General features: G+C 39.9%; 1 protein-coding gene across 2 annotated transcripts in view; it reads left to right on the forward strand.

Annotated features, from left to right (window-relative positions):
• The window catches only part of fgf14 (fibroblast growth factor 14), a 366,219-nt gene that overhangs the window by 271,664 nt on the left and 72,999 nt on the right, over positions 1–21,556 (forward strand). For both annotated transcript variants that reach the window (XM_061970760.2, XM_061970761.2), the window contains exon 3: positions 14,091–14,194. In XM_061970760.2, coding sequence (XP_061826744.2) covers positions 14,091–14,194 — 104 coding nt within the window. The remainder of the gene's footprint in view (positions 1–14,090; positions 14,195–21,556) is intronic.

The following is a 21,556-nucleotide window of genomic DNA, read 5'->3' on the forward strand; positions in this document are numbered from 1 at the left end:
TGACAACTCATGGACAGGACCTGTTTACAATTTGGCCACTTGTTGCTAGGCAGAATTCATGAAGGGCAAAATAATTTGTGCCCCAGCTCTAAATGCAAAAACATGTTCAATGCCCTTTATGTCCATTAGGAGTAATACAGAACTGACAGCTCATGAACAGGATCTGTTTACAGTTTGGCCACTTGTTGCTAGGCAGAATTCATGAAGGGCATAATCATTTGTGCCCCATCTCTAAATGCAAAAACTTGTTCAATGCCCTTTACTAGGAGTAATACAGACCCGACAGCTCATGAACAGGACCTGTTTACAATTAGGCCACTTGTTACTAGGCAGAATTCATGAAGGGCAAAATCATTTGTGCCCCATCTCTTAATGAAAAAAATGTTCTATGCCCTCCATGTCCACTAGGAGTAATACAGAGCTGACAGCTCATGAACAGGACCTGTTTACAATTTGGCCACTTGTTGCTAGGCAGAATTCATGAAGGGCAAAATCATTTGTGCCCCATCTCTTAATGAAAAAAATGTTCTATGCCCTCCATGTCCACTAGGAGTAATACAGAGCTGACAGCTCATGAACAGGACCGGTGTACAATTAGGCCACTTGTTGCTAGGCAGAATTCATGAAGGGCAAAATCATTTGTGCCCCATCCCTAAATGAAAAATAAAATTCAATGCCCTCTATGTCCATTAGGAGTAATACAGAGCCGACCGCTCATGAACAGGACCTGTTTACAGTTTGGTCACTTGTTACGAGGCAGAATTCATGAAGGGCAAAATAATTTGTGCCCCGTCTCTAAATGAAGAAAATGTTCTATGCCCTTTTTGTCCACTAGGAGTAATACAGACCCGACAGCTCATGGATAGGACTTATTTACAATTTGGCCACTTGTTGCTAGGCAGAATTCATGAAGGGCGAAATAAGTTGTATTGTGCCCCATCTCTAAATGCAAAAACATGTTCAATGCCCTTTATGTCCATTAGGAGTAATACAGACCTGACAACTCATGGACAGGACCTGTTTACAATTAGGCCACTTGTTGCTAGGCAGAATTCATGAAGGGCAAAATCATTTGTGCCCCATTTCTAAATTCAAAAACATGTTCAATGCCCGTTATGTCCACTAGGAGTAATACAGCTCCGACAGCTCATGAACAGGACCTGTTTACAATTAGGCCACTTGTTGCTAGGCAGAATCCATGAAGGGCAAAATCATTTGTGCCCCGTCTCTAATGAAAAACATGTTCAATGCCCTTTATGTACATTGAGAGTAATACAGACCCGACAGCTCATGAACAGGACCTGTTTACAATTTGGCCACTTGTTACTAGGCAGAATTCATGAAGGGCAAAATAATTTGTGCCCCAGCTCTAAATGCAAAAACATGTTCAATGCCCTTTATGTCCATTAGGAGTAATACAGAGCTGACAGCTCATGGACAGGACCTGTTTACAGTTTGGCCACTTGTTGCTAGGCAGAATTAATGAAGGGCAAAATCATTTGTGCCCCATTTCTAAATTCAAAAACATGTTCAATGCCCTATATGTCCATTAAGAGTAATACAGAGCTGACAGCTCATGGACAGGACGTGTTTACAATTTGGCCACTTGTTGCTAGGCAAAATTCATGAAGGGCAAAATCATTTGTGCCCCAGCTCTAAATGAAAAAAAAAATTCAATGGCGACTTGTCCAGGGTGTACACCGCCTTCCGCCCGATTGTAGCTGAGATAGGCTCCAGCGCCCCCCGCGACCCCAAAGGGAGTAAGTGGTAGAAAATGGATGGATGGATGCCCTCTATGTCAATTAGGAGTAATACAGACCCGACAGCTCATGGACAGGACCTGTTTACAGTTTGGCCACTTGTTGCTAGGCAGAATTCATGAAGGGCATAATCATTTGTGCCCCAGCTCTAAATGAAAAAAAAAATTCAATGCCCTCTTTGTCAATTAGGAGTAATACAGACCCGACAGCTCATGAATAGGACCTGTTTACAATTAGTCCACTTGATGCGTAGCAGAATTCATGAAGGGCAAAATCATTTGTGCCCCATCTCTAAATTAAAACAAAATTCAATGCCCTTTATGTCCATTAGTAGTAATACAGAGCTGACCGCTCATGAACAGGACCTGTTTACAATTAGGCCACTTGTTGCTAGGCAGAATTCATGAAGGGCAAAATCATTTGTGCCCCATCTCTAAATGCAAAAACACGTTCAATGCCCTCTATGTTAATTAGGTGTAATACAGAGTTGACAGCTCATGGACAGGACCTGTTTACAATTTGGCCACTTGTTGCTAGGCAGAATTTATGAAGGGCAAAATCATTTGTGCCCCATAAACCAATAAAAAAACTGTTTAAATCCCGTCATGCCCACACATTATTGCGTGGTAACTTGTTGCCGGGCAGATTTGGTGTACCACAACCAATAACACCGAATTAAATTGGAAGTTTTTGCTCTGTCCGAAAACACGAGCATAATATCTTGCAGTTGGGAATGTCAATCAGCAGGGCGCTAATGACGGTAAGACATTTTAAATAATTAACTTCCTGAGGAACTGCTATCAAATTACAGACAGTCATTCATTATCAGCTATTATTCATAGGCCGCATAAAAAAGTCTTTTTTTTTTCCTTTCTCAAAGTAAAGGTGATTCACCGTAGGCGCACACGCTTTGAATTTAAATCAAGTCGGGGGGGAAATTGTGATTTATTTACCCTCATTAGCATTAATAACGATCTCTTTCAGCTGCAAATTAGCTAAACTTTTGCGCAGCTTTGATTTATGCTAACAAGTGGTGAAACTTCCAAACCTCACAGTCATCCAGGATGTGGCAGTAGGTGGAGGAAGAGGGGTGTGGCGTTGGGTATTAATAACCTGGATGTAACACAGCTTTGGGCGAGCTGCTCCGTTGCGACACTTCACATTAGCATGATTAGCCTGACAGCTTGAGGAGATGTGACGCATGTCACTTCACATACACTAGGTTCAACAACACCCGGTGGACCATACTAGAAGATGTATTGCCATTTTTCTATGTTGGATTTTTCAAGTGTTTTTCACTTTGTAAACATCATACGTATTAATAAATAAAAAGTAGAAGATATAGAATTAATTATATTTTGAAATTATAAAAAAAAATAGTATCCACATATATTAATTTCATAAAATTTCCAAAAAGACATTGCAAATGAAATGTTAGGCAAATAATTTGAATTTTGTATAATTATTATTGTTCTTGTTTTGCATTTTTATTTTATTTTATTTTATTATTTTTAATTTATTTTTTTTAAATTAATCAATCCAACAAAATAATACACAATAATAATACAATTTTAAGGATTTCCGATAAATGCTTATCGGAAATTATCGGTATCACAAAGTAAAATTTATGACTTTTTAAAACCTTAAATAAACCTTAAAGGCACTGCATTCGTCCCAGTCACATAATGTCTACGGCTTTCCACACCCACAAGTGAATGCAAGGCATACTTGGTCAACAGCCATACAGGTCACACTGAGGGTGGCCGTATAAACAAGTTTAGCACTGTTACAAATATGCGCCACAGTGTGAACCCACACCAAACAAGAATGACAAACACATTTCGGGAGAACATCCGCACCGTAACACAACATAAACACAACAGAACAAATACCCAGAATCCCTTGCAGCACTAACTCTTCCGGGACGCTACAATATACACCCCTCGCCGCTACCCTCTACCCTCCCGCCCACCTCAACCTCCTCATGCTCTCTCAGGGAGAGTAATTAAGAGTTGGACAATATCGGAATATCGGATATCGGCAAAAAAGCCATTATCGGACATCTCTATAATAGAATTAATTATATTTTGAAATTATAAAAATAAATGTTATCCACATATGTTAATTTCATTAAAAAATCCAAAAAGACATCGCAAATGAAATGTTGGGCAAATAATTTGAATTTTGTATAATTATTATTGTTCTTGTATTGCATTTTTATTTTATTTTATTTTATTATTTTTAATTTATTTTTTTTAAATTAATCAATCCAACAAAATAATACACAATAATAATACAATTCAAGGGATGCTGATATTATCGGCCGATAAATGCTTATCGGAAATTATCGGCCAATAAACCTTAAAGGCACTGCCTTCGTCCCAGTCACATAATGTCTACGGCTTTCCACACACACAAGTGAATGCAAACCATACTTGGTCAACAGCCATACAGGTCACACTGAGGGTGGCCGTATAAACAACTTTAACACTGTTACAAATATGCGCCACACTGTGAACCCACACCAAACAAGAATGACAAACACATTTCGGGAGAACATCCGCACCGTAACACAACATAAACGCAACAGAACAAATACCCAGAATCCCTTGCAGCACTAACTCTTCCGGGACACTACAATATACACCCCCCCGCTACCCTCTACCCTCTCGCCCACCTCAACCTCCTCATGCTCTCTCAGGGAGGGTAATTAAGAGTTGGACAATATCGGAATATCGGATATCGGCAAAAAAGCCATTATCGGACATCTCTGTAATAGAATTAATTATATTTTTAAATTGTAAAAATAAATGTTATCCACATATGTTCATTTCATTAAAAAGTCCAAAAAGACATCGCAAATGAAATGTTGGGCAAATAATTTGAATTTTGTATAATTATTATTGTTCTTGTATTGCATTTTTATTTTATTTTATTTTATTATTTTTAATTTATTTTTTTTAAATTAATCAATCCAACAAAATAATACACAATAATAATACAATTCAAGGGATGCCCGATAATATCGGACTGCCGATATTATCGGCCGATAAATGCTTATCGGAAATTATCGGCCAATAAACCTTAAAGGCACTGCCTTCGTCCCAGTCACATAATGTCTACGGCTTTCCACACACACAAGTGAATGCAACGCATACTTGGTCAATAGCCATACAAGTCACACTGAGGGTGGCCGTATAAACAAGTTTAACACTGTTACAAATATGCGCCACAGTGTGAACCCACACCAAACAAGAATGACAAACACATTTCGGGAGAACATCCGCACCGTAACACAACATAAACACAACAGAACAAATACCCAGAAACCCCTTGCAGCACTAACTCTTCCGGGACGCTACAATATACACCCCCTCCCCGCTACCCTCTACCCTCCCGCCCACCTCAACCTCCTCATGCTCTCTCAGGGAGGGTAATTAAGAGTTGGACAATATCGGAATATCGGATATCGGCAAAAAAGCCATTATCGGACATCTCTATAATAGAATTAATTATATTTTTAAATTGTAAAAATAAATGTTATCCACATATGTTAATTTCATTAAAAAGTCCAAAAAGACATCGCAAATGAAATGTTGGGCAAATAATTTGAATTTTGTATAATTATTATTGTTCTTGTATTGCATTTTTATTTTATTTTATTTTATTTTTTTTAATTTATTTTTTTAAATTAATCAATCCAACAAAATAATACACAATAATAATACAATTCAAGGGATGCCCGATATTATCGGCCGATAAACCTTAAAGGCACTGCCTTCGTCCCAGTCACATAATGTCGACGGCTTTCCACACACACAAGTGAATGCAATGCATACTTGGTCAATAGCCATACAAGTCACACCGAGGGTGGCCGTATAAACAACTTTAACACTGTTACAAATATGTGCCACACTGTGAACCCACACCAAACAAGAATGACAAACACATTTCGGGAGAACATCCGCACCGTAACACAACATAAACACAACAGAACAAATACCCAGAAACCCCTTGCAGCACTAACTCTTCCGGGACGCTACAATATACACCCCCTCCCCGCTACCCTCTACCCTCCCGCCCACCTCAACCTCCTCATGCTCTCTCAGGGAGGGTAATTAAGAGTTGGACAATATCGGAATATCGGATATCGGCAAAAAGGCCATTATCGGACATCTCTATAATATAATTAATTATATTTTTAAATTGTAAAAATAAATGTTATCCACATATGTTCATTTCATTAAAAAGTCCAAAAAGACATCGCAAATGAAATGTTGGGCAAATAATTTGAATTTTGTATAATTATTATTGTTCTTGTTTTGCATTTTTATTTTATTTTATTTTATTATTTTAATTTTTTTTTTTTTTAATTAATCAATCCAACAAAATAATACACAATAATAATACAATTCAAGGGATGCCCGATAATATCGGACTGCCGATATTATCGGCCGATAAATGCTTATCGGAAATTATCGGCCAATAAACCTTAAAGGCACTGCCTTCGTCCCAGTCACATAATGTCTACGGCTTTCCACACACACAAGTGAATGCAAGGCATACTTGGTCAACAGCCATACAGGTCACACTGAGGGTGGCTGTATAAACAACTTAAACACTGTTACAAATATGCGCCACAGTGTGAACCCACACCAAACAAGAATGACAAACACATTTCGGGAGAACATCCGCACCGTAACACAACATAAACACAACAGAACAAATACCCAGAATCCCTTGCAGCACTAACTCTTCCGGGACGCTACAATATACACCCCCTCCCCGCTACCCTCTACCCTCCCGCCCACCTCAACCTCCTCATGCTCTCTCAGGGAGGGTAATTAAGAGTTGGACAATATCGGAATATCGGATATCGGCAAAAAAGCCATTATCGGACATCTCTATAATAGAATTAATTATATTTTGAAATTATAAAAATAAATGTTATCCACATATGTTAATTTCATTAAAATGTCCAAAAAGACATCGCAAACTAAATGTTGGGCACATAATTTAAATTTTGTATGATTATTATTGTTTTTGTATGGCGTTTTTATATTTAATATATTGCATTTTTATTTTATTTTTTTAAATTAATCAATCCAACAAAATAATACACAACAATAATAATACAATTCCAATTCCAAACCTAACATTCAGAATAGCAATCAACAGAGTCATTGAGAGGACACACACACATGACACAAAACAATCCAAAAGCAGTCAAACAAAAATGAATAATATCAACAACAGTATCAATATTAAAATAAGAATTCCAACATAGCAGTGATTAGAAATCCCTCAGTGACATTATCATCACAGCTATTTATAAAAAAAATAAAAACATTGCATATTGCATTTTTATGAATAATACAATAAATCAGTTGTATTATTATTGAAAATAATTGTACATGTAATTTGATTAATTAATCAGTAAAAACACTAATGTACCCTACAAATGTATAATGTGTTATATAATTATTAGGGGTGTCCCGATCTGGTCCAAAACCAGCAAAAATCTACAAAACCCAAAGCCAGTGAAGTTGGCAATGGTAAATAAAAACAAAATACAATGACCAACACTATAGCTCTTGTCTCAAAGTACTGTCACCACCTGTCACATCACACCGTGACTTATTTGGAGTTTTTTTTTTGGTGTTTTTCCTGTGTGTAGTGTGTTGCGCTCCTACTTTAGTGGCTTTTCTTGTTTTGTTGGTATTTTCCTGTAGCAGTTTCATGTCTTCCTTGAGCGTTATTCCCCGCACCTGCTTTATTTTAGCAATCAAGACTATTTCAGTTGTGCGGACGCTATCCTTCTTTGTGTGGACATTGTTGATTGTCATGTCATGTACGGATGTACTTTGTGGACACGCCGTCTCTGCTCCACACGTGTAAGTCTTTGCTGTCGTCCAGCATTCTGTTTTTGTTTACTTTGCAGCCAGTTCAGTTTTAGTTTTGTTTTCCATAGCCATCGCTAAGCTTCAGTGCCTTTTCTTATTTTTGGTTTAAGCATTAGATACACCGTGTTACGATCCGCTGCCCGGATCATAGTTTGTTTATGTTTGAGTCACATGTTTTCAGCACCTTGATTTTGTTTGTGTTCAGTTGCCATGTCAACTGATTACATTCACCTGCCTCTGGTTAGTGTTCGGGACGCGCACCTGTTGCCCGGGCGCTAATCAGAGGGCTATTTAGTCTTTGCCCTGGCCTCACTCGGTCTGGCTTCCTAGTTTGTTCTTACACAACTGATGACGACGATTATTTCCTGTTTCTTAGCTACTAGTTCTCACGCTAGCTATTTTGGTTTACTAGCTCCCACGCTAGCCCTTTTGTTTTGCCTTTTGTACTACGTGTATGTTTTTTGTTATTCACCGTATGATTTATTTGTTTAATAAATCATTTTCCTACCTGCAAGCTGTGTCCGAAGCCGTCTGCATCCTTGGGAGAACCACACCCGCATCACTATGCGACCACGTCGTTACACACCGTTTACAAAGCAATTAGCTACCTGCTGCCACCTACTGATATGGAAGAGTATTACACGGTTACTCTGCCCAGCTCGAGACAGCACCGACACTCAACAACGGCACTTTATTTGCAGACTATAATTACTGGTTTGCGTGAAATATTTTGAACCCAAATAGGTGAAATGACATAATCTCCCACGGCACACCAGACTGTATCTCACGGCACACCTGTGTGAAAAACTTTAGAAGACACTGGCTTGAAGACCGGAGGCTGCGCCCTGAAGAGTAGGGGCATAGCAAGTTAGTGATGTACTGAGGGGCCCCACCATTCAATGCACGGAATGCCAGGACTTAAATTTTAACTAAATGCGGAATTTAATTAAGAAAATAAAGGGAATAACCTGTTCCGGTGTTAAAATGTGGTCATCACGAGTCTTTTTTAAAGGGGAACATTATCAGCAGACCTATGTAAGCGTCAATATATACCTTGATGTTGCAGAAAAAAGACCGTATATTTTTTTTAACCGATTTCCGAACTCTAAATGGGTGAATTTTGGCGAATTAAACGCCTTTCTAATATTCGCTCTCGGAGCGATGACGTCACAACGGGAAGCAATCCGCCATTTTCTCAAACACCGAGTCAAATCAGCTCTGTTATTTTCCGTTTTTTTCGACTGTTTTCCGTACCTCGGAGACGTCGTGCCTCGTCGGTGTGTTGTCGGAGGGTGTAACTGTCATGTCTGTGTAATCATGTTTTGTTTTAAGTCATGTTTTGTTTAGTTTCTGGCTTTTCACTCCCTTGTCTTGTTTGCATGATTACCCATTAGTTTCACCTGTTCCACGTTTGGACTCATTGTGCACTCTTGTTTGTCACCATAGCAACCATTAGTTTTCACCTGTCACGTCACGCACCTGTTTCACGTCTTGAGTCACGCACCTGTTTTCGTTAATCATGTCTGTAGTATTTAAGTTCAGTGTTTTTCAGTTTGTCTTGCTGACGACCTCACCACATTTATGCTCTGTCCATTCTTTCCATGTCCATTCTTCATGCAACTATTTTTGTCCAAGCCAAGTAAGTTTTTGTTCCATGTTTATAGTCTTTTTGGTTTCATAGTTTGTTCTCCGCCATTGTGCGTGTTTTTCGTTTGTACTTTTTTGCTATAGTCTTTTGGTTTCATAGTTTATTCTCCGCCACTGTGCGCGCTTTTCGTTTGTACTTTTTTTGATATATTAAAATAAATCATGTACCTTCATTCCCGTCTCGCCCGTGCCAACTTTCCGTTGCATCCCGGAAAAGCAAACACCCAAGATCAAGTCATGACAGTAACAACACGAACAGGGACGGATTCAAGTTGCACCAGTGGCCCAAAGATGCCAAAGTGGCAAGAAATTGGACGTTTGTTCGGCACACTTTACCGACGAAAGCTGTGCTACGACAGAGAGGGCAAGAATGTGTGGATATCCTGCGACACTCAAAGCAGATGCATTTCCAACCATAAAGTCAAAGAAATCTGCCGCCAGACCCCCATTGAATCTGCCGGAGTGTGTGAGCAATTCAGGGACAAAGGACCCTTGGTAGCACGGCAAGCAATGGCGGCAGTTTGTTCCCGCAGACGAGCGAGCTAAACCCCCTATTGACCCTAGCTTCCCTGGCCTGCTGACATCAACTCCAAAACTGGACAGATCAGCTTTCAGGAAAAGAGCGCGGATGAGGGTATGTCTACAGAATATATTAATTGATGAAAATTGGGCTGTCTGCACTCTCAAAGTGCATGTTGTTGCCAAATGCATTTCATATGCTGTAAACCTAGTTCATAGTTGTTAGTTTCCTTTAATGCCAAACAAACACATACCAATCGTTGGTTAGAAGGCGATCGCCGAATTCGTCCTCGCTTTCTCCCGTGTCGCTGGCTGTCGTGTCGTTTTCGTCGGTTTCGCTTGCATACGGTTCAAACCGATATGGCTCAATAGCTTCAGTTTCTTCTTCAATTTCGTTTTCGCTACCTGCCTCCACACTACAACCTGTCAAGACTAGTACTATGGCTTGGTTTGTTCTCCCGAGGTGCAAGTGAATTGGACTGGTCATGGCGTGAAGGTAAATACATATTTAATAATAACACTCAAACGAACAAAAGGCGCGCTCAAGGCGGATGTACAAACTTCCATCCATCCATCCATCCATCTTCTTCCGCTTATCCAAGGTCGGGTCGCGGGGGCAGCAACCTAAGCAGGGAAGCCCAGACTTCCCTCTCCCCAGCCACTTCGTCCAGCTCTTCCTGTGGAACCCCGAGGCGTTCCCAGGCCAGCCGGGAGACATAGTCTTCCCAACGTGTCCTGGGTCTTCCCCGCGGCCTCCTACCGGTCGGACGTGCCCTAAACACCTCCCTAGGGAGGCGTTCGGGTGGCATCCTGACCAGATGCCCGAACCACCTCATCTGGCTCCTCTCGATGTGGAGGAGCAGCGGCTTTACTTTGAGCTCCCCCCGGATGAGAGCCCCGCCACCCGGCGGAGGAAACTCATTTTGGCCGCTTGTACCCGTGATCCTGTCCTTTCGGTCATAACCCAAAGCTCATGACCATAGGTGAGGATGGGAACGTAGATCGACCGGTAAATTGAGAGCTTTGCCTTCCGGCTCAGCTCCTTCTTCACCACAACGGATCGATACAGCGTCCGCATTACTGAAGACGCCGCACCGATCCGCCTGTCGATCTCACGATCCACTCTTCCCTCACTCGTGAACAAGACTCCGAGGTACTTGAACTCCTCCACTTGGGGCAAGATCTCCTCCCCAACCCGGAGATGGCACTCCACCCTTTTCCGGGCGAGAACCATGGATGTACAAACTTGACTAATGAAAACAAAAGACTTGCAACGGGGGCAAAAAACTATGAACAATTAAACAAAACACTAACTGTGGCATGAATCGAAACAAAACTTACTTGACATGGCATGAAGTGCGCAGAGGTACATAGAGTGTGACAGGGGTAAGAATGCGGGGATGTCGTCAGGACGAACAACAGAAAATTAATGAACTTAAATACTATGGACATGATTAGTGAAAGCAGGTGCGTGACTCAAAATGTGAAACAGGTGCGTGACGTGACAGGTGAAAACTAGTGGTTGCTATGGTGACAAACAAGAGTGCACAATGAGTCCAAACGTGGAACAGGTGAAACTAATGGGTAATCATGCAAACAAGACAAGGGAGTGAAAAGCCAGAAACTAAACAAAACATGACTTAAAACAAAACATGATTACACAGACATGACACAACCATCCGTTTCAATACATGCGTAATCTGTTGAATCGCTTAAGCCGCTGAAATCCGAGTCTGAATCCGAGCTAATGTCGCTATAGCTTGCTGTTCTTTCCGCCATGTTTGTTTGTGTTGGCTTCACTATGTGACGTCACAGGAAAATGGACGGGTGTATATAACGATGGTTAAAATCAGGCACTTTGAAGCTTTTTTTAGGGATATTGCGTGATGGGTAAAATTTTGAAAAAAACTTCAAAAAATAAAATAAGCCACTGGGAACTGGCAGAATTTGTAGGCGCAGTCAAGGCTTTGAGGGGATCTGGTTTGGTGGCTGCAGGATTAGTTCTCTGCTTTTTGCAGATGATGTGGTCCTGATGGTTTCATCTGGCCAGGATCTTCAGCTCTCACTGGATCGGTTCGCAGCTGAGTGTGAAGCGACTGGGATGAGAATCAGCACCTCCAAATCCGAGTCCATGGTTCTCGCCCGGAAAAGGGTGGAGTGCCATCTCCGGGTTGGGGAGGAGATCTTGCCCCAAGTGGAGGAGTTCAAGTACCTCGGAGTCTTGTTCACGAGTGAGGGAAGAGTGGATCGTGAGATCGACAGGCGGATCGGTGCGGCGTCTTCAGTAATGCGGACGCTGTATCGATCCGTTGTGGTGAAGAAGGAGCTGAGCCGGAAGGCAAAGCTCTCAATTTACCGGTCGATCTACGTTCCCATCCTCACCTATGGTCATGAGCTTTGGGTTATGACCGAAAGGACAAGATCACGGGTACAAGCGGCCGAAATGAGTTTCCTCCGCCAGGTGGCGGGGCTCTCCCTTAGAGATAGGGTGAGAAGCTCTGTCATCCGGGAGGAGCTCAAAGTAAAGCCGCTGCTCCTCCACATCGAGAGGAGCCAGATGAGGTGGTTCGGGCATCTGGTCAGGATGCCACCCGAACGCCTCCCTAGGGAGGTGTTTAGGGCACGTCCCACCGGTAGGAGGCCGCGGGGAAGACCCAGGACACGTTGGGAAGACTATGTCTCCCGGCTGGCCTGGGAACGCCTCGGGGTCCCACAGGAAAAGCTGGACGAAGTGGCTGGGGAGAGGGAAGTCTGGGCTTCCCTGCTTAAGCTGCTGCCCCCGCGACCCGACCTCGGATAAGCGGAAGAAGATGGATGGAGATGGATGGATGGATGGGTAAAATTTTTTAAAAAACTTCGAAAAATAAAATAAGCCACTGGGAACTGGCAGAATTTCTAGACGCAGTCAAGGCGTTGAGGGGATCTGGTTTGGTGGCTGCAGGATTAGGTCTCTGCTTTTTGCAGATGATGTGGTCCTGATGGCTTCATCTGGCCAGGATCTTCAGCTCTCACTGGATCGGTTCGCAGCTGAGTGTGAAGCGACTGGGATGAGAATCAGCACCTCCAAGTCCGAGTCCATGGTTCTCGCCCGGAAAAGGGTGGAGTGCCATCTCCGGGTTGGGGAGGAGATCTTGCCCCAAGTGGAGGAGTTCAAGTACCTCGGAGTCTTGTTCACGAGTGAGGGAAGAGTGGATCGTGAGATCGACAGGCGGATCGGTGCGGCGTCTTCAGTAATGCGGACGCTGTATCGATCCGTTGTGGTGAAGAAGGAGCTGAGCCGGAAGGCAAAGCTCTCGATTTACCGGTCGATCTACGTTCCCATCCTCACCTATGGTCATGAGCTTTGGGTTATGACCGAAAGGACAAGATCACGGGTACAAGCGGCCGAAATGAGTTTCCTCCGCCGGGTGGCGGGGCTCTCCCTTAGAGATAGGGTGAGAAGCTCTGCCATCCGGGAGGAGCTCAAAGTAAAGCCGCTGCTCCTCCACATCGAGAGGAGCCAGATGAGGTGGTTCGGGCATCTGGTCAGGATGCCACCCGAACGCCTCCCTAGGGAGGTGTTTAGGGCACGTCCGACCGGTAGGAGGCCGCGGGGAAGACCCAGGACACGTTGGGAAGACTATGTCTCCCGGCTGGCCTGGGAACGCCTCGGGGTCCCACAGGAAGAGCTGGACGAAGTGGCTGGGGAGAGGGAAGTCTGGGCTTCCCTGCTTAGGCTGCTGCCCCCGCGACCCGACCTCGGATTAAGCGGAAGAAGATGGATGGACGGACTGGGAACTGATTTTTAATGGTTTTAACCATTCTGAAATTGTGATAATGTTCCCCTTTAACGAACTGTACAAGCACTTTCTTAACATGTAACATTTTAATCCCAACTGTCAAACAAGTGTCAAAATAAATCCCGTGTTACGATATTCTATGGTCCATAAACCACCTAACAACCAGACCCACGGTCTCCCTGGGACACCGAAGCCAACACCAATTTCCTGTGGCCTTTTCAAAAGACATTTAACGTCCCAGGCCAGGAAGGTTCCTGCTGCAAGTGGAGTCCATTACCATTCAGCGCATGCAGTCTGTTATAGCAAACTACAGGCCTATTAAAATCCACCATGCGGCCCTGATGGGCCCAGACCCGCCATCAACCTTTTCATTAGCGCTTTTACAGGAAGGTTGACGGGCTGCATGCGCTTGATTCACTGTTTTTTCCTGCCACGTGTGTTTCCGCCGCCGGGTGTTTGACGACAACGTTGTTATCTTTCAGCTTTGTTCAACCTTATTCCCGTGGGCCTCCGCGTCGTCGCCATTCAGTCTGTGAAGACGGGCTTGTACATCGCCATGAACGGGGAGGGTCATCTCTACACATCCGTGAGTCCAACACATATTGTCTCTTTTCTATGCACCAATTGGTTGGATTCATACCTTCAAACAGTTGTTCTTAAAAAGTGCTTCAGGTTGACATATTTGATATTAGATTTTACAACAAATAGCTATAATTAGTTTGTCAAGCGTTTATTTAATTTTTGCCAAACTGAAATTAATTACAGAATAAAGCCCGAATTGATTTAACTGTGAACTACTATTTATTCATGCAATTAATTTCTTAAATAAATCAATAAGTCTGGCATGAAATCAATTCAATACAATACTTACTTTATAAAATAAAGTAATATTTGATTGTACGTACTTTATAGCATAATACTATTTAGTTTACAGCACACTACTTTATATTTTACAAGAAATAGTTGTATTTGTGAAGTGTTTATTTATTATTACTTTTTGCCAAAATGAAATGAATTACAGTATAAAGCCAACTAAATTAATTGAATTGAATTTAACTGTGAACCACTATTTATTTATTTACTCATCTATTTATCTATATACAGTACCTATTTATTTTTTATATCAATAAATCGGACATGAAATCGATTCAGTACAATACTTATAAAGTCATATTTTATTCTACATACGTTGTAACATAATACCATATAATTTATAGCATACTACATTATATTTTACAAAAAATAGTTGGAGCTAATGTTGCGTTTTGGACCAGTTGTTCCTCCCAGGGAATTCAAGGTCACAAGTCGCTCCCAAGCTTTTTACGACACTTAAAGCTGAGTTGAAAAACCACCAGAGACAGAATAGGTATTTTGTAATATATTGGCAAAGCTTTGCAGATATACATTTGAGACCAGTCCAGCATAGAACATTCTATCGCGCCGCCAACATGGTCTGTCTTCCCGACCCCAAAACCCTCTCTCCTCTCTCCTCTCTCTAGTCAAAACAAATGCTAGTCAAAACACATTCCAAAGATTTCAAGGTTAACACACACAGTTTACTTGCAGAGAAACAGAAAGAGAATAAATGGAAAACACGAGCTGTTTTCAAATATGACTATGAAAGAAAATAAGTAACACTAAAATTCGGATACATGTAAATATCTGCCTCCGACAATTATTTGTGAAGCGTTTATTTTTTGGCCAAAATGAAATTAATTACAATATAAGCACATTTTACTCAGGGGCCACATTGGGTTAAAAAAATTTGGCCAGGGTCCGGGCTCTGTATATATATATATATATATATATATATATATATATATATATATATATATATATATATATATATATATTAAGTTAAGTTAAAGTTAAAGTACCAATGATTATCACACACACAATAGGTGTGGCGAAATTATTCTCTGCATTTGACCCATCACAATGAATCACCCCCTGGGAGGTGAGGGGAGCAGTGAGCAGCAGCGTTGGCCACGCCCGGGAATCATTTTTGGTGATTTATATAAACATATTTATATATACGTTAGGTCAGGAAAAAACACAAATGCTATTTCATCCCTACAAGCCTGTTTCGCAGGTTTCCCTGCTCTTCAGGGGATTTAATATACTTCACCTGACCTGTTTCGCAGGTTTCTCTGCTCTTCAGGGGATTTTATTGATTTTATTTTATTTATTATACTTTATGATTTAAAAATACCAAGGGGCATTTGAACGGAGTGAAATAACAAGTAAGTAAAATGTAAAGTACTTTTATTGCTGTTAATTGGTTACGGACCTGTCTGTGATAAATTGACTGAAGAAGGAATTATTCATTCAAAATCAATATTTCTCAAGCTAAAGCGTGAAAACTTTCTAAATAGTAAAAATTAAATATAATATATATTTAAGTTTTACTTTAAAAATGGGCAGCTCAGTCAATTTTACAGTAAAAGCAGTATTTTTTTTTTTTTACAGCATATACAAAAATGGAATAAATAGAATGGATGTCAAGACTTGGTCCTGGGTGTTTGCTTTTCTGGAATGCAACGGAAAGTTGGCTCGGGCGAGACGGGAATGTAAATACATGATTTATTTAATATATCAAAATAAAGTACAAACGAAAAGCGCGCACAGTGGCGGAAAACAAACTATGAAACCAAAAGACTATAGCATTAATAAACAAAACTTACTTGGCATGGACTAAAAGGAGCAGCATGAACGATGGACATGAAATCAAGTGTCAGAAATGTGCAGAGCATAATTGTGGAGATGTCACCAGAAAGACAAACTGAAAACAATGAACTTAAATACTACAGACATGATTAACGAAAACAGGTGCGTGACTCAAAACGTGAAACAGGTGCGTGACGTGACAGGTGAAAACTAGTGGGTTGCTATGGTGACAAACAAGAGTGCACAATGAGTCCAAACGTGGAACAGGTGAAACTAATGGGTAATCATGGAAACAAGACAAGGGAGTGAAAAGCCAGAAACTAAAGAGTCCAATAACTAAACAAAACATGACTAAAACAAAACATGATTACACAGACATGACAATGGAATAGAGAAACAATATCACTGTTTTTAGCAGTACAATTCAAGCAACAGAGCTGACAGGTTTTTTTTAACCGTAAAATCTTGTTGTTTTAATGTTTTTTGTTTGTTTGTTCATTAATGTCTTAGTGTCTTACTGTATATGGAAAAAAAAACAGTACCAAAGTTGATTTTACGGTAAAAAAAACTCAAGTCGGCGGAATTTAACCGTAAAATCTACTGTCAATTTTACAGTCTACAATTTGATTGATCATTTGTTTTGAAAATCATACGTCAAGCAGATATTTAAGTACAGTATTTATCTTCATTTTAACAAAAAGCATTTTTGGAATTTATGATAATATAATATTTTTATTTTGATAATATTGAATTTTAAAAGATATGCAATTGCATGCAGTACATAATTTTTATTGTCAAAAGGGAAAGAACAAATATAATTAGTAAGAGAACATTAAGCATTTTATTAACACATATTAGTTCCAGGTTTTTTCAGGCTACATAAAAAAATGTGGCGGGCCAGATTTGGCCTCCCGGGTCTTGAGTTTGACACCTGTGTTCTAAACGGTTGGGCTCTCATCTAGTTGCCAATGCTGCTGTAGTATTGATATTTGAGGTCAATTTTGCCATTTTTATGCATTACAAAAGGTGGTTCATTGCTAAAAAACAACAACAACTGAACAACAAATAAAACAAATCTGCTATGCAGGGAACCTGCAATCTTCAAAGTGTGATGAGGCCATGTGACTGTACCACAAATAAAATTAAACAATCTGTTAGGGTTGTACGGTATATCGGTATTAGTATAGTACCGTGATACTAAGGAATCATATTCGGTACTATACCGCCTCTGAAAAGTACCTAGGATTTTTGTTAAAATAAAGCCAATAATGCAGACTTTATTTACAAAAGTATCAAAAAGCATCGAAATAAGTTTGGTACCGGTACCAAAGTATTGGTATCAGGACAACACTACAATCTGTACATAAAAGCAGGTCGTCAGCCATTTTTTTACCCACACTTTCAACGCGACCTTGCAAGCTCTGAATGGAATATTTCCTATTTCCCAGCAGCCTTGAATGCAGCATCTTTTTTTAACAGAGCTCTAAAAACACTTGCAGAGTGTCAATTCTGTATTGATTCTATTCAACTCTCTCAAATAATAATACTAATCATCATATTTGCAAGAGGATAATTGCATTATTCCACGTATATAAAAGCATGTCGCCTCTTTTCATGGCGTTGATGCGTCCGCCATCGCCCGTGGATGAGATGGGCGCCGTTTCAAGTGTCTCTCGTTGAGTTGGGAGCGGCGTGCTCCTCCTCCCGCTGCTTCTTCTTCATCTGCTGGCGTGCTAATGGAGGTTGTGATCATCCGCCCACTCCACAAGGCCTTTTTAGTCCGGTAATGGCAGCCTTGTGAGACGCTCGCTCCTTCATCCTCCTCCGTAAGGAAGCTCTCCCGCCATTACGGCTTTGTCCACCTGCTCCATTAGTCCTGTTAGATGCTCCTGCACTTACATTTTTCTACAAAAATCTTTATTTCCATGCCGCTAAAACCTGTTGGTGAGAAACGTTTTAACCAGCCTCACTTTCCCCCAAGATCGAGGACTGACTCACACATTGGAGCGGGAGGGGATGACGCACCTGAATAATGGCGAGTCCACGTCTCATATTCCTTTGTGTGGCGGGGCCCTCAAGGCGCCGCGTGGAGATGCTATCAAAGCGGAGCACAAAGGAACAAAAGGGAGCGCTCGCTTCGCCAGACTGCCGCGTTTCTACCTGGGATAATTCATCTTCCAGTCGCACGTTCCCTCTGGGGTTCTCCCAGGAGTTTGGGAAACTGTCCTCCCTCATTTAGAACCCACGTTTATTTACTCATGCATGCAAGCCAAGACAATATACGATACAAATTATATTATTTGTAAGGTGAGTTTTGTTGATGTTATTGACTTGTGTGGAGTGCTAATCAGACATATTTGGTCACTGCATGACTGCAAGCTAATCGATGCTAACATGCTATTTAGGCGAGCAATATGTACATATTAAGGGATGTCCGATAATGGCTTTTTGCCGATATCCGATATTCCGATATTGTCCAACTCTTTAATTACCGATACCGATATCAACCGATACCGATATATACAGTCGTGGAATTAACACATTATTATGCCTAATTTGGACAACCAGGTATGGTGAAGATAAGGTCCTTTAAAAAATAAAATAAAAATAAAAATAAAATAAATAAATTTAAAATATTTTCTTGAATAAAAAAGAAAGTAAAACAATATAAAAACAGTTACATAGAAACTAGTAATTAATGAAAATGAGTAAAATGAAGTGTTAAAGGTTAGTACTATGAGTGGACCACAATCATGTGTGCTTACGGACTGTATCCCTTGCAGACTGTATTGATATATATTGATATATAATGTAGGAACCACAATATTAATAACAGAAAGAAAAATCCCTTTTGTGTGAATGAATGGGGGATAGAGTTTTTTTGGGTTGGGGCACTAATTGTAAGTGTATCTTGTGTTTTTTATGTTGATTTAATAAAAAAAAACCACAAAAAAACCCGATACCGATAATAAAAAAAACGATTCCAATAATTTTCGATATTACATTTTAAAGCATTTAAGGACATCTCTATACATATTGCATAATTATGCCTCATTTGTAGCTATATTTGAGGTAATTTAGTTTCCTTTAAGTCCTCTTAATTCAATGTATATCTCATGACACACTATCTGTATGTAATATGGCTTTTAATTTTTTGCGGCTCCAGACAGATTTGTTTTTGTATTTTTGGTCCAATATGGCTCCTTCAACATTTTGGGTTGCCGACCCCTGGCCTACGGTGACAGCCAAAATATCTACTAACGTTACTTACCCCGATGTGCTTCCTCAAATTTGACGTTGAGTTCATGTAAGCTTAAGCTTGATAACCATGTGACCGCCTGGCTCCGTTTGATTGGTGAAACGGAGTCAAACGTCACCAGTGACTGTAATTGATTGGTGAAACGGAGTCAAACGTCACCAGTGACTGTATTTGATTGGTGAAATGCAGGTATGCAATAGATCCTACTTTGAAGGTCTGTCTAACAAACCAAAACAAACAAAGCATGCATTAACAGATGGATAAAAATCTGTAGCGAGTAGCGAGCTGAATGTAGATAAATGAAGCGGAGTAAAAGTAGCGTTTCTTCTCTATAAATATACTCAAGTAAAAGTAAAAGTATGTTGCATTAAAACTACTCTTAGAAGTACAATTTATCCCAAAAGTTATTTAAGTAGATGTAACAGAGTAAATGTAGCGCGTTACTACCCACCTCTGTGTATTTGTATTGAACCGTTTCGGTACGGGGGTTCCTGTTCGGTTCGGAGGTGTACCGAACGAGTTTGGGGGTGTTACCATTTAGTGGTCAATTGTACGGAATATGTACTGTACTGTGCAATCTACTAATAAAAGTCTCAATCAATCAATCAAAAAAAGCACTTCATATGTGGAAAGGTTTTGTTAAGAAACCATTCTGAGCCTTACAGAAGAAAAACAGTGCTCAGCGGAACAAGCAGGAAGTGGAAACCAAAATAAGAGCACTGATAGGAAGTAAATACAAAAACAAGGAAACAAACAGAAATGAAGTGACCGATCGTCTTGACTGACCGTCGTTGTCCGACAAGTATTTTCTACACCACGCTGACATTGTGTGAAAGAAAGCGCACATTTTGACTCCGTTCCGTACAAAACGCAGAGACCTCGATAATTACTTCCAACACTACAACTTCCTGCTTGCCCAGACACATCCCACCAATAGGAAGCTCCTAGGGCTGTTTTCCGTTCGTGGTGAGTGAACAAGCCCAAACAATGCTTGTGTCGGAGAATCACCTCAGCGAGGTGTTGGTGTCGACACCTACTGTCGCTCCCATCAGCATATGGAGAGCGTCGTAAAAAATGTAAATTCACAACCTCACACAAGTATAGCACCTTCTCATAAGACACCGCCAGTGTAAAGTGTGTGTGTGTTTTGCGGTGTCAGTGCCTAACAGATGGTTTTGCGTGGTGTTGATGGCAAATGTGCCGTTACCGTTGCGTACGTGCCCTTGTCAACTGCGGCGGTCTGTCATCCACCATGACACGCTCATACGTGATCTCACAATACTGTCCTTGTCTTGTTTGCACCTTTGAACGTTGCATAAACAGAACCTATCAACAGAGGTGGGTAGAGTAGCCAGAAATTGTACTCAAGTAAGAGTACTGTTACTTTAGAGATTTTTTTTTTTTTTAATTTGTACATTTTTTTAAAACTTTTTAAAAAATGTTTTAATTGTTTTTAATTGTTTTTAATTGTTTTTAATTGTTTTTATTTTTTTTTATTTTAAAAAAAAAAATTAATTTTTTTTTTTAATTTTTAACTTTTTTTAATTTTAAAAAAAAAAAATTAAAAAAAAAAATTTAATTTTTTTTTTTAATTTTTAACTTTTTTTAATTTAAAAAAAAAAATTAATTTTATTTTTTAATTTTATTTTTAATTTAAAATTTTTTAAATTTTTATTATTGTTATTTTTTTATTATTTATTTATTTATTTATTTGTAATTTAAAAAAAAAATTTTTTTTAATTTTTAATTTTTTTTTTATTTAAAAAAAACATTTTTTTTTAATTTTTTAATTTTTTAAAACAATTTAAAACAATTTAAAACAATTTAAAACAATTTTAAATTTAACATTTTTTTAAATTTTTTTTATTAATTCATATATAGATTTATTACTTAAAAAACTACTCAAGTACTGAGTAACTGATGAGTAACCTGTTCGTTTAATGATGACGGCAACAAATACTGCACAAAAACATAAAAATAGCAATGAGCAAATTCAGAGCCAGGAATATCTCTTTAGCAACT

Source organism: Nerophis lumbriciformis, linkage group LG13 (assembly GCF_033978685.3).
Source record: "Nerophis lumbriciformis linkage group LG13, RoL_Nlum_v2.1, whole genome shotgun sequence".
NCBI classification, from domain to species: domain Eukaryota; kingdom Metazoa; phylum Chordata; class Actinopteri; order Syngnathiformes; family Syngnathidae; genus Nerophis; species Nerophis lumbriciformis.